The 13,536-nt window shown below is 42.0% G+C and overlaps 1 protein-coding gene across 3 annotated transcripts in view; it reads right to left on the bottom strand.

Annotated features, from left to right (window-relative positions):
• Positions 1 to 306: 306 nt before the first annotated feature.
• Positions 307 to 13,536, bottom strand: part of msh3 (mutS homolog 3 (E. coli)) — a 37,283-nt gene continuing 24,053 nt past the window's right edge. For all 3 annotated transcript variants that reach the window (XM_053871319.1, XM_053871320.1, XM_053871321.1), the window contains 4 exons: positions 12,222 to 12,408; positions 5,310 to 5,436; positions 5,053 to 5,215; positions 307 to 4,156 (listed from right to left, as the gene is read on the bottom strand). In XM_053871319.1, coding sequence (XP_053727294.1) covers positions 4,075 to 4,156; positions 5,053 to 5,215; positions 5,310 to 5,436; positions 12,222 to 12,408 — 559 coding nt within the window. In that variant the 3' untranslated portion in view covers positions 307 to 4,074. The remainder of the gene's footprint in view (positions 4,157 to 5,052; positions 5,216 to 5,309; positions 5,437 to 12,221; positions 12,409 to 13,536) is intronic.

Here is a 13,536-nt window from a genome sequence, read left to right as displayed (position 1 = left end):
TCCATCACTGTGGGGATGCAGCAGGTGTGTTGGATGGGTTCCAGTCTCTCGCTCTTACGGTGCTCGGCAGCACTGCTGTCAAGTTGCACTGTGGTAGACGGTGGGGGATTTGTTTTACGCTCAGTGGGTTTTTAGTTTTTTTGTTGACTTGTTTTCTGTTGAAGTTTCAAAATCTTTCATTCTAGGTTCAACAAAAGATGGGAAAGAAAACGTTTCAAAAGTTTCATATTGCTTGAAAATATATTATAGTGAGCTCACATGTCTAACTTGTTAGATATGAAAGTATCTAGTTGGAATGTCAGGGGTCTGAACAATATGGTAAAGCTAAAACAAGTATTGGGACGCATCCAACAAATGAAATCCAATGTCGTGTTTCTTCAAGAGACCCATTTGGTGAGGAGCAACATGAGTAGAATTGAAAATAGGTGGCCTGGGCAATTATTTTCAGCTAATTTCAAGTCTCATTCAAGGGGTGTGATGGCACTATTTCACAGATCAATTCCATTTGAAGTTAGCAACAGACATGCTGATCCATCGGGCAGATTCATTATAATTAGCGGACAAAATAACTCATATTCCAATAAACTTTGTATCTGTGTATGCACCAAATGCAGATGAGCCTTCTTTTTACCAAAATCTATTCCTCACATTATCATCTTGTAATGGATATATTATTATAGGAGGTGACTTTAACTGTGTGTTAGACCCAGTGATGGATCGTTCAACAGGCAATGATAAGACACATCAAAAAACAAGACAAGAAAAAATATTTTAAAAATATATGAGTGATTTAAATCTATTGGAGGCCTGGAGATATATACATCCCAAAGAAACAGACTTCTCATGCCTGTCAACTTATAATACATATTCCAGGATAGATTATTTCTTAATATCTTGTAATTTGGTGTCCCAAGTTAAAAAGTGCTGGTATGACAGTATATTACTTTCAGATCACGCCCCGATATCACTTACAATTAATTTACTTCCAATACCTTCACCTACACCCCACTTTCGATTCCAGACTAACTGGCTTCACCATCCAGACTTCATATGTTTTTTAGAAGACAAAATAAGTGAATGTTTTTCTACAAATCCAAATCAAACAAGTGCTTCAGTGAGATGGGAAGCATTTAAGGCTTATATTAGGGGTGAAATTATAAGCTTTTCAAAACATAAATCGAAAATATACTTTAATCAGCTGAGTGATCTCGAAAATCAAATGAAAAAGCTAGAAACGGAACTCTACCACAATACTAATAATCAAAAAGTACAACAATTACTTATCTTGAAAGGACAATACAATGAGTTTACTACAAATAAAATTGCAACTAGCCTTTTATGGTTGAAGCAATCATACTATGATCAGGGGGAACGGGCTGGCAAACCTTTGGCCTGCAGAATAAAGAAGGCACAATCTGATCGGTCTATTAATAAAATAATACAAAATAATGGGGACACTCTTGTAGATCCAGTTGAGATTCATCAGGCATTTAAAACATACAACGAGAATATCTATAAATCAGAGTATCCTGTAAATACAGAAAACCAAACACACTTTTTAGATAATCTTGCTATTCCGAAACTAGATACTGAGGTTAAAATAAGTCAAAACTAACAGTGGAAGAACTTACAGCAGCACTTAACCACATGAGTACTGGCAAGACGCCGGGATCCGATGGCCTGCCAATAGAATTTTACAAGACATTTTCCGTAAAACTGTTACCGCATCTTCTTGAAGTGTTTAATGAATCTTATGATATGGGAATTCTCCCACCCTCAATGAGATCAGCTATAATCTCCATGTTGTTAAAACCAGGCAAAACGCCTCCTATCGGCCCATTTCTCTTCTGTCTTGTGACACCAAGATACTGTGTAAAGTATTGGCCAGAAGAATTGAATCTCACATTCCCAAAATAATTATGCCAGATCAGAATGGGTTCGTACAGGGAAGACAAGCAGATCATAATACACGTAGACTGTTAAATATACTACACGCCAGAAAGAATGCTGCTGACCACGCCGTCCTGTCCTTAGATGCTGAAAAAGCGTTTGATAGGATAGAATGGCGTTATCTTTTTGAGGTTCTCATGAGATTTGGTTTTGGAGACAAGTATCTCAAATGGCTGAGATTGCTATACACAGATCCAACTGCAATAATATCTACTAATTATCAAAGATCAGGCCCCTTCACTCTCTCCACATCAACAAGACAGGGGTGTCCATTATCACTTTTGTCTGCAATAGAGCCACTAGCCATAGCAATACGTCAAAGGCCTGAAATAGCTGGAATAAAGATAGGTCAAATTGAACACAAATTGTCTCTCTTTGCAGATGATGTTATTGTATTTTTAACAAACAAACAACTCACTACAATCGCTAACAAACCTTTTAAAGGCATTTGGTGAATTTTCAGGATACAAAATAAATAAACAGAAGAGCTCTCTCCTACTCTTAAATGACGAAGAGAGAAGGTCTTAGTCCTGATGGTTTTACCTATTTGGGTATTAAAATTTCTCCAAACATAGATGACATTGTCTCCCTGAATTATGATCCTGTAACACAAGGAATATCGAACTCATTTGAAAGATGGAATAGCATGCCTATCTCAATGATTGGTCGTGTAAACATTATAAAAATGTCAATTCTGCCAAAGTTTTTGTACATTTTCCAGTCAATTCCTCTCCCTCCTCCAGATAATTTATTTTCTATGCTAAGGAAGCAATTCAATAATTTCATTTGGAACACCAAACGACCACGGATCCATCTACATCTTCTGTATTTACCATATGATCGAGGTGGACTTGGTCTTCCCTATTTGAAGCTTTATTACTGGGCAGCTCAACTTAATGCTGCTACCAATTATTTCGTGGATTCTGATGCCCCAACTTGGGTAAATATCGAAAAGCATTCAGTAAAGCTCCCTCTAAAATCATATCTTTATTCTGCACATTTTCGCATGCTTATTAAAAACACTTTGAATCCTTTTCTTAGAAATACTATTTTAGTATGGCACCAGTCACATGTCTTCTTAAATGAAGAATTACAGATTTCACGCTTTACAACGCTCTGCAGTAATGATGATTTCAAACCAGGCAAAGCTGATATGGGATTTAGAAGGTGGGCAATTAATGGTTTAAGTATGGTTGGAAATTTATACCATGAGGGTATTTTGATGTCATTTGAACAATTAGTGGATGAATATCACATTCCTAGAAAACATTTTTACAAATATCTGCAGTTGAGAAATTATGTTGTGACCACCAGTGGCTCATGTTTGGAACCTGCACTTTCCTCAATTGAAAACCTCACTGTTCAGAATCTGTGTAAAACTGGTCGTTTACTACTGCAATACAAATGGCTTCATAGAATTTATATTACACCGGCAAAGTTGCACCATTTTAATCCAAATATACCAGATGTCTGTGTTAAATGTAACAAGGAGAAGGGAAGCTTGTTCCACTGTATGTGGGAGTGTGAAGAAATACTAAAATTCTGGAAGCACATAATGGACTTGATCTCAAAAATAACAAAAATAAAGATTCCTTTGGACCCTCAATTGGCTATTCTACACAAGTTTCCTATAAATCTTTCTATTAATGCACATAAGAAAAGGTTGATAGTTTTCTGTTTGCTACAGGCCAAACATGTTGTTGCATTGAATTGGAAAAATGTTTCAGCTCCTACAGTTGGTCAATGGATCAGGGAAATGTCCAGCAAGCTGGCTTTCGAAAAACTGACCTATTTATCAAAAAGGAAAGTGCATGACTTCTATGATATCTGGACGCCTTTTATGCAATTTCTGCAAGAGAAACCGTTGTTTTCTTTGCTGTGATCCTGACTGTATGTGACTGCATTTTGTACACTGAAAGTAGATTTTGTGCACTGAGAGTAAGTTGGTGTTGAGGGTGGGGGGTTTAAATATGTATTGGTGGTTTATTTTTTTTGTCTTTGTTTGTCATTTGTAATTGTGAAAAAAACTAATAAATAAATATATGAAAAAAAAGATTCTAACATCATGATTTACTTTGAGCAGTTCCTGAGAAGGTAAACATCATCATCAGTGAGGCTTCACAGTCAAGAGTTCATCTGCAGCCACTTGACCAGAGACGATCTGTCGGACACCTTCCAAATTTCAGAGAGCATTTTCTTCCTGTCCCTGGAGAGAAAAGACAACAAGACGTTGCTAAGAAGATGCAAGTTTTGACAACGGCGTTACACGGTAGCGTCTCTATAACCTGGAGCTCCACTCCTCAAACGTGTGATCTTGTGTGCTCAGTTTGGCTTCATATAAAGTCCAACACAAATATTTCATATAAGGAGGATTAGAGCAGTGTGTTTGTGGCTCTGTGTGTGTGTCCATGTCAGATATTTAATATGGTGAGGATTACTCGGTAAGAATCTAAGCAGCGCTCAACTCCCAGTGGACCGTCTGTAGGGGGGACAGGAAATGTACAGAGACAGACAGAAAAGGTGCCACATGTCGGCAGTAAAACAATCAGTTGAATATATGTGAGGATAATTCTGGAGTCCAGAAGTCAATATGTTTGTTTTATGGTCTGTTCAGTGGAAAGGCAGCAGCTCCAAGTCCAAGTCTCTAGTCGTGTAGGTGTCAATCTCAAGCAAATGGAACACAACTGAAAGCTCCAGGTGCTTGGCTCACACTCGACTTCACACTCTGACCAAGGAGGAACCACAACTAAGGGCAAATGGACACACCCTTTTTTGGGGGAGTTATTTCACAAACCTCGTTGTTGAATTTCTGGTGGTTTTGGTGTAGAAATAATCACTTAACACCATTGTCCACACCACCATGATGTTATCTCAAGTGAAAACACTCCTTCAGTGTGGCTATCTTCTGGGACAAGGTTCACTTTCCGGGCCTCCCTGTTCTTTGGTCGACATTCAGATGATTCAGAAGGTGGTTAAAAGCGAAACTGAGATGACTCTGGCCTGGAACCCCCAGTGAGTTCCTCAGTCAGAGGTGAGAGAAATGACCAGGGAAAGGGAAGTGTGTGGAAGAGTGTTTATATTCAGCAGCTTTCTTCAACGTACCTCCTGGAGTTCACCGCGCTCTCCAGCTCGTGGGACTTGAGCGCAGCTGTGCGAAGGACTGACTCTGGGATGTCGGCCAGTCGAGCCACGTTCAGGCCGTAACTGCGAGCCGCCGCTCCTTCAGTCAGCTGGTAGAGGAATGTGATGAACTCCGGTTGTACACCTGTGGACACCAGACAGACGCATGCATAGACAAGTGCATGTTGTGGAGGTCAGGCAGTTGTTAGGCTGCAACTTATCTACATACACTTACTAACCCTCTGCATCGCAGCTGGGCTCGTTGAGAAGGAAAGCCATGTGGTAGTTGGTCACATGACCAGGAAAGACTTGCTGCAGCTCACACAGTGGAGGGTAGTGGGTCACAAACAAGGTGAGCGACTTCACCTAGTGTCAGAGAGAGACAGACAATTCACAGTTACAGAAAAATCTCACACTTTTTTGCCACTCAAGTCACAATTAGTAACCAAGAACTGTTACCTGAAACTATTACTAGACATGGTCAATGAAAATAGCAGTTAAAATAAAATAAAGAAATGTAAAGATCAAACACAATTTGGGCCAGTGTAAGACAATACATAACTTAATGATGTGCTAACCTAAAACCTGGGCTGGTTAATGACATTAAAAACCATTTAAATTAACTTAAGATGAGATTATAATAAAAGCCAAAAGCAGAAATTGGAATTGGACAGACGGTAAAATAAAGATAAATCACTATCACCAGAGAAAAATGTGGCGGCAGTGCTGAACACTCCCGTGATAGTAATCCAAGCCCCTGTGGAGACCATCACCTCGGTCAAGTGGGTGTCACCTCACACACACGTCGCCGACGAACACAAAGACAACCTGCCTCAATGCAGGTGACTCTTCGCCCCACAGCTCTGAGAGTCAACATTGACTCAAATGTTACAAACACCATTAAATATTACTGCACACACACAATCAAGAGGGTGTCTGTTCCTCTGTGGAAGTCACAGAAAACAAACCGCTGCAGGCGGTGACACAACATCAAGACGCTTTCCTTCCTCCACTCACACTCCTGGGCTACGACTATGACATTACTTTCAAGACTCGAAGGTCAAAAAGATGAGTTGATGTGTGAGGCCACTAAATATTGATGGACAAGTTTTGGAACTTGCAAACTGCAACACTGAAGAAAAGATGAATCAACAGCCAACATTCATCAAAAGAGATGAAAATATGTCCGTCTGGAAGAGAAAGAGCAGCCAGTTTAGTGGGCTCCATTTCTCCATCTCATTGAGTCGCGATCCCTTGCTCAATCCAGTGTCCACTCACAGCACCACTCCAGCTTCTCCTGCTCCCCCCCTTGTTATGGGACCACTCAAACATGGAATTAATTATTCAGTGGGGTCCTTGATTAACAACAAATAGCAGTTGCGCATCCCAAGAGACCACTTCTGACACCATTTTCCAAGAGTGTCCAGAACACCAGCAGCCCTTCTCTCCAACCCTTCCTCCACCAGCACACACCTTGACATCAGGGAGCCTCCCAGCTTTGGAAATCAACCCAGCCACCCTTGTTTAGTCTCAGTGACACACGGCATAGAAGTGAGGACGCGCTGCAGTGGCACAGCTTATATCAGAAGGCAGAGACTAACAAGTCTGCAGTACTGACTTCACCATGAGACTGACAAAGAAAAACAATATAAAAAGTGTTTAATATAAATTTTAAAACTGCCACATTGTCTTCAAGTCGAGCGCGTCCGTTTTTCATGTCAACGTTTGATGCTTATGTCCGCTCACATCCAAGACAAACTCTGATCTGATCCTACTGAATTCCAGCTTGAGATAGAAAAAATACTTGTGCCTACTGTGCCATTAGGAAGTGACATTCAGAGTCTGCTTCTCTATTAAAGCGCTGCACAGCTGAGTGGACAGCGAGTCGTTCTACATGCTCCACCACTGGCGCCCAGATCGGTCATGAGCTCCAAAATAGTTACCAGAACACTTCCACTTGGTTAAAATAATGAGCGGGTGCCAGAGTGAGGCGGTCTCCTCAGGGGAGGAAGGGCAAAGGTGTCAACGCGCTTATTGACATCTCTCTGCTCTCGTTACTGCTCACTGGCCAATTATGGACGAACACGGACCTGACTGGGGTTTTCCACGTGTTCCTGATTCCTCCATGCTAACAAGACTCCAGTGAGAGATTTGGCAACACAGAAACACACAGGATCTTCTGCAGCATATTTTCAGATCTCTGTGTTTCTTCCTTTTTTACCATCCGTTCTGTTTTTTCTTTTTTTTTTATGTCTAAGATACTTAATACTCCACTCGTTTTTGTCATTATTTTCTTTTTATTGCATCCAAGTTGTATCAAGGTCATGTCTAACACGGTTTGTTTCAAGGTTCTACATTGTCTTATTACTTTACAAATTAGTTTAGCATGTTGATGTGCGCACGCGCACACACACACACACACACACACACACACACACACACACACACACACACACACACACACACACACACACACACACACACACACACACACACACACACACACACACACACACACACACACACACACACACACACACACACACACACACACACACACACACACAGACCTTTTAAAGGCACACAGGCAGCCTCTGTATGCAGGCGTGTCCCGTTAGCTACATTTACTGAGTGTTTTTTCTTCATATTGAGATGTAAAACCTTTCCTGTCTCCACACTGGACCGTGGTAGAGTGTCACAGGGGAGGTGCTGGCTCTCCACACCTCCGAGGCTGGAGCGCACACTCCAGGGTTTGATGTCCTGTTGTGGGCTGGAGCTGGGACAGGGATGAGGCGAGACTCAGACAAAGCGTTACTTGGAACTTTTTGGATTGTTGATTGTTTTTTAAAATGCAAACTAAATGGCCTTGTTATTTAGTTTGGTGTTTGAAATTAGCGCAGGGTAAAATGTGTTTATAACCCTGCTGGAGAGGCACTGACCACTGTGCCACAGAAAAAGTTGCAAGCAAACAGAGATCTGAAGTTTGGGCATGTACATTTGTCACAACAGACATATCACAGTTGATTATCACAGTAATGCACCTACCCAACGATGATATTTTTGCATAGGGAGTTCCTCGTACTGGCTTGAGCACCTGTCTCGTGTTCACCTGTCTGTGGGGCAGACAGAGCCTGTCCTCACCCTGGCAGTTGCCCCAAGTGTGTAACAAAGTGAAACTGTTAAGACTTGCAAAATAAGTATGCAAAAGGAGCTTACGAAGGAAGATCCCAAGGTCAGTCAAACACAGAGATTGAGTTTTGAGCCAGTGTGTTTACAGGACAAAGGGTTAGGTCATTCTCCACAGAGAGGCATGAGAGAGCCAAAGAAATGGAAACCGAGTGATCCATTCCAATCTTCAGTCAGTCGCTTGGCTTCTTCAGCTCCAAGGCCGTTTCTTCAACAAGTGCCGTTATGAAACCCATTTACATCCCAAACTGTCGTTCAGGTGAGACACGAAACACCGTGTTACCATAACAACAACATTCAACTTTTGATGTGTCTGCTGAGGAGGATGAGGAAGGAGATGGAGTAGGAGGAAGAGGAGTTTTACAGAGTTTGGTTTTTCTTCCCTTCTCCAAGAGAATCGATGTAGTTACACAACAAGACTTGGCTGCTGCAGACGCATCAGATCGAACTTTGGAACTGGAAAAACATGATTGAAGATAAATATTTATTCGTCTATATCTAAACAGAGAGTCAAGTCAGGGCAACTTGGAGATGTTTTTTTCTTCCAAAAGGCAATTTGAAAAACAAACAAACTAGGTAATGAAAAACATTATCAACTTGGTCTTCTGAGTGACAAGCTCCACAACACGAGCGCCGACTCGCATCTGATCTCCTGGATCGTGGACTACCTCTCAGACAGACCACAATACTGTGGTCAGACTGGGCGGCTTCGCATCTGACACTGTGGTCAGCAGGACCAGAGCAGTGCAGAGCAGAGTTCTCTCCGCTGTCCTGTTCACGATCTACACATCAGACTTCCAGTATGAGTCTGAGCTCTGCCACATAGAGGAGCACGCAGATGACACAGGGATAGTAGGATGCATCAAGGATGGACTGGAAGGCGAGTATGGAGAGCTGGTGGAGGACTTTGTTGGCTGGCTCACCTGCAGTTGAGCACCTCCAAAACAAAAGAGATGATTGTGGACTTCACCTGACGCCTGTCTCCATTGACAGAGAGGAGGTGGAGGTAGTCAGGATTTACAAGTACCTGGGACTACAGTTGGATGACACAACATCCAACACACCATTCACATAATTTGTTATGAAGCTGGGGTCCTTTAACAACTGTAAGAAACTGCTGCTGAGGTTCTATGCTGTGGTGTGCTAGGGGAGGCAGCAAAAGGAAAAGAGAGGCAGCATGGCTGGAGCCATCGTCTGTGGTGGGTACACAGCTGGATTCTTTGAATAACTGTAATTTAGAGAACAACCCTGGACAAGATCCTGTCCATCCTGGATAACTCCTCTCAAAATCTCATTCATACTCTTAACCATCCATCTCTATAAGTCCGCACTGAGGACTGGGTGATCTAGCTATCCATCTGATCATCAGAGAGACAAGTCTGAACATCATTGTGTTCACGATTAAACTTGCAGGCAACACCATCCAGGACCCCTCTTAAAAAGATGCCTGATCAACTTCAACTGGCGTCACTAGTTGTGGAGGAGCTGACGTTCCACTCCGGGTCTCTCTGAGATGGAGACTCTCTTCCTGTCTCAAACACTACCCAAGGCTAATGACAATAGATGAGTGTCAGAATGTTGATGGACTGGTGAATGGAGAGATTTGTCCCTTAGCTCAGCTCTTTCTTCCCCAAGAAGAGCTGAATGAATAAGGCCCCAGGCGACGATCTCTCAATGAAAGATGCAAGTGATCACCACTCGCAAACTCACTGCAAACAAGACTGACGGCACAACTGCACTGCAACTTTTCAAACTCAATTCTTTATCTGGGACAAAATTCTCTGTGCTGCAGTGACTATGTAGATCAGTGTTTTGGTGTGCTGTGGCACACCAGTTGAAGTCATTACCTACTTGAAGTTGTTTTAAAACCTGATGCGCCTCTAACGTGACCACACACCTTCACGAGAGAATGATGGATGGTTCTTTGGCATACCCGCAACACCAAAGATTGTCTGCACCACAGAGCTTACAGAGCTACCGGCTAATGTGACGTCTTCCTTCAAAACTTTATTGACAAATATTGATACATTTGCTCCAATATGTGAAGAGAGAAAGAATCATTGTTGTTATAAAGCAAGATGAGGCAAAGAATGTTAAAGATTACTCTGGAAATTCACCAAACTAGAATAAAAGCATGCAAAAGACATTGTGATAAAATCAGTCCTCTAAAATAAATAAATAAATCATGACGTATTTTTGCCATATTGCTCACCCTTCTCTGGAAACATTTTTAAAACAAACACATTTTCTGCTATTTGTTTCTGCACATAACATGTCAAAATAGCCAAGGGTCAGTAGCTACAATTGTTCACAAATTAAAGGGATTTTCTTTTGGACTTTCGACTAAGCACAATTGCTCTTTGGCCAAGGTTCCTTTGGTGGTGCGCCATTGCTTGAAAAAGGTTGTAAACCACTCATCTGCACTACCAATGATTGTAATCTACTAGTGAATTATTGTGTTAGAAACTTCATTATCACAAAATTGCCATGAGGAGAGATTTTAAGCCTGACTAGAAAAACCATTTACTGGCATGCGAAAAGTCTTCTGTGACCTCAGCTGGCCTTCGACACCCAGCAGGAGAAGAAAAGCAGGGTCAAAGATGCTTAAAGACTGCAGTGATCCAAACAAGTCATCACCACGTGGAGAATAAGAAAAAGCTTGTTCGCACCTCTTTGGGGGAAAACAATTGGAAGAAGTGAACACTGTTATCTGCTGAAATCATCATTCACCAATGAGCTTCAAAGAGTTTCAAAGGAAACCAGACAGCTCACTGGGTTGGTGTCAGTCTGGGGTGTTGGCTTTCAAAATGATTCCGTTTCTCCCTTCTTACGATCTGCTCATTTCACATGACTCATCAAAACACAGGATGCAATGAAATCATTAAGCAACTGGCACTAATTCAAGATTCAAGAATTGTGTTGGCTCACGGCAAAAGGAATCACAGTTGTGCTGCTTGAGTGACAGCACAGTCTCTTAACCACAAAAATATTCTGTTCAACTATTCACGCAGCCCATTTCTAACCAATTCATGAAAATCCATCGGCAATTTTTCCAGTTATGCAGTCGACAAACAACAAAGTGAACCAGCGTTGGCAAAAACATAACCTCTCCGCCTCCTACTTGGCGCTGCCACAAAGCAGGCTCCACTGACCAGTCAAGCTGTTCTTCATTCGGCCTATTGCTGACCTTCAGCTAGAACTTGTTCCAACCAGATGCCAAAACTTCATGCACCTCTGTCTTGTTTACAAGCTCTCAAGTCAGATTTTGAGCAATTGGGATTCTGGACAGGAGGTAGTTGACTGTTATCAGAGCTGATCAACAGCCTCCTCTGTTTGAGCAGGTCTGTGTGACAATGAATCTACATAGTTCACAGTGAAGTATTCACTTTCTGTTTATGTCCAGAGGGCCGAATGATGCGAATGCCAACGGTGAGGAACGTCAGTGGAGCAGATGGTTGATCCATGTGGACCAGCACTCATTCACCCTGTTAACAGAAGACTTGCGGGACCCAGAAAAGGGTCGGTATGTGGTACATTAGATAACATGTTGAAATGAGCAGCAGCTGTGATTTTCATGTTCAGCTTCTGTTGTTACACTCACAAACAGCACTTTGAATCTAATAAAAGATGAAGATTATTGAAGTCTGCACCGGTGGAGATGTAATCCAACCTGTCACACTGGATTTTATTAAAGTGGCAATAAAATACTGCAATGTTTTTAAAAGCAGCTTCACAGCAGAGATCCACCCTTTACTCTGTCCTTATTCTCCGCCTCACAGACACACGCGCAGACATACCCAGGGGCTCTTCCTTAAGGAGGTTAACAGCGCTGGTGTTGACATCAATGGATTAAATACGGATTAAGAAAATGGCCTGCGTTTGTCCACACTGCGTTACATCAATCTGCTCCTTCTCATTAACCTCGGACCGCCGGCTCGAGGGTGTGTCCAGCTTCAGGGACTTACGTTTCTAATGAAGTGCTCCAGTGTAGCAAAGGCGATGGCAATCCCATCATGAGTGCTGGTGCCACGGCCCAGTTCGTCCAGGATGACCAGGGAGCGTTCCGTAGCACGGAAAATGATTTCGGAGGCCTCGGTCAGCTCTTCCATGAATGTGCTGCGTCCTTTGTAGATGTTGTCAGAAGCGCCCATTCTGTTGAGCAGACAAGAGACTGAAAATGACTGAAGGCTTTCCTGTTGAGCATGAAAATTGGTCGTTCAATATCAATTCAGTCAGTAAGACAGGGTGGCGCAAACTTCATTTTCCAGCGCATCAGGTGGAAGACACCCACACACTGATATTTGTATTTCTACGAAGAGGGCAAATATGTCCGACAGCCAAGCAGGTGCTGTGATGGTCTGTGTCTTTCTGTCTGTCAGGATTTGACAAAATAACTTGGAAAGCTCAGAACAGTGAAATTTTCAAAAGAAAAGTTGGAGATTGATCCTCATCTACTTGTACGCCAATATCAGAGATGTTTGGTGGCAAGGATTCAGCAAGCTTGAGTCCCAGTTTTCCATGGCACTTCCTTTTTTCCTTCTTTGATTAATGTCGTATGAATGTTTATTCCAATCTTCTCATGCATTGTAATCATATTTAACATTTATTTGACTTATATTTCTTTGCATTACATCACATTGTTCACAATATATTGCATTAAACGTTGTCAACATTTTGTCTCACATTTCACAGATTGAAAGGGAGGACAGTGAAAAAGAGTTCCGACCATTTCATCCCTTGATACCCACTTTCCCCCCATGGTCCCCAACAGGGATAGCTGTGTGAATGCTTGTGTCTGTGTCACAGCCTTTATGTTGAGATCGTTACTGTCATTTGTGCCATTTGTCAGTCAGTCACTTCTCATCTTTGAAGTCTCCGGAGTGATCTGCTACAGTAGCAGTCTATTTCTGGCTCTAAACACACGGCCAACTGTGTTTGTCTCTCGACTTGCTCAGGTCAGTAAAGCACTCTTGATTTATCAAATAGTTCATTGGTAGGATTGGGACAATATGGGTATCTCACGATTCAATACTGTGGCCATATTTGGCCCATGATAACGATAATATCGCGATACATGATATCAGCGATATCTGATATATTGCGAGAAATTCCATCAACAACATATCACGATATATGTAATGTACAGTATGTGACACCGGAAAAAATACCCTTAAAAGGAAAACCATGCATTTATTGCATTCATTCAATGTATAATGTACAAAGAAAATCAAGCTCAAAGAAACATGCATTTGCGTAGTGCCCCACTGCCCCAAGTCTTAA

This window comes from Synchiropus splendidus, chromosome 7, assembly GCF_027744825.2.
Source record: "Synchiropus splendidus isolate RoL2022-P1 chromosome 7, RoL_Sspl_1.0, whole genome shotgun sequence".
NCBI classification, from domain to species: Eukaryota; Metazoa; Chordata; class Actinopteri; order Syngnathiformes; family Callionymidae; genus Synchiropus; species Synchiropus splendidus.
The sequence above is the reverse complement of the archived record's forward strand: the minus strand, read 5'-3'. Positions and strand labels throughout refer to the sequence as shown.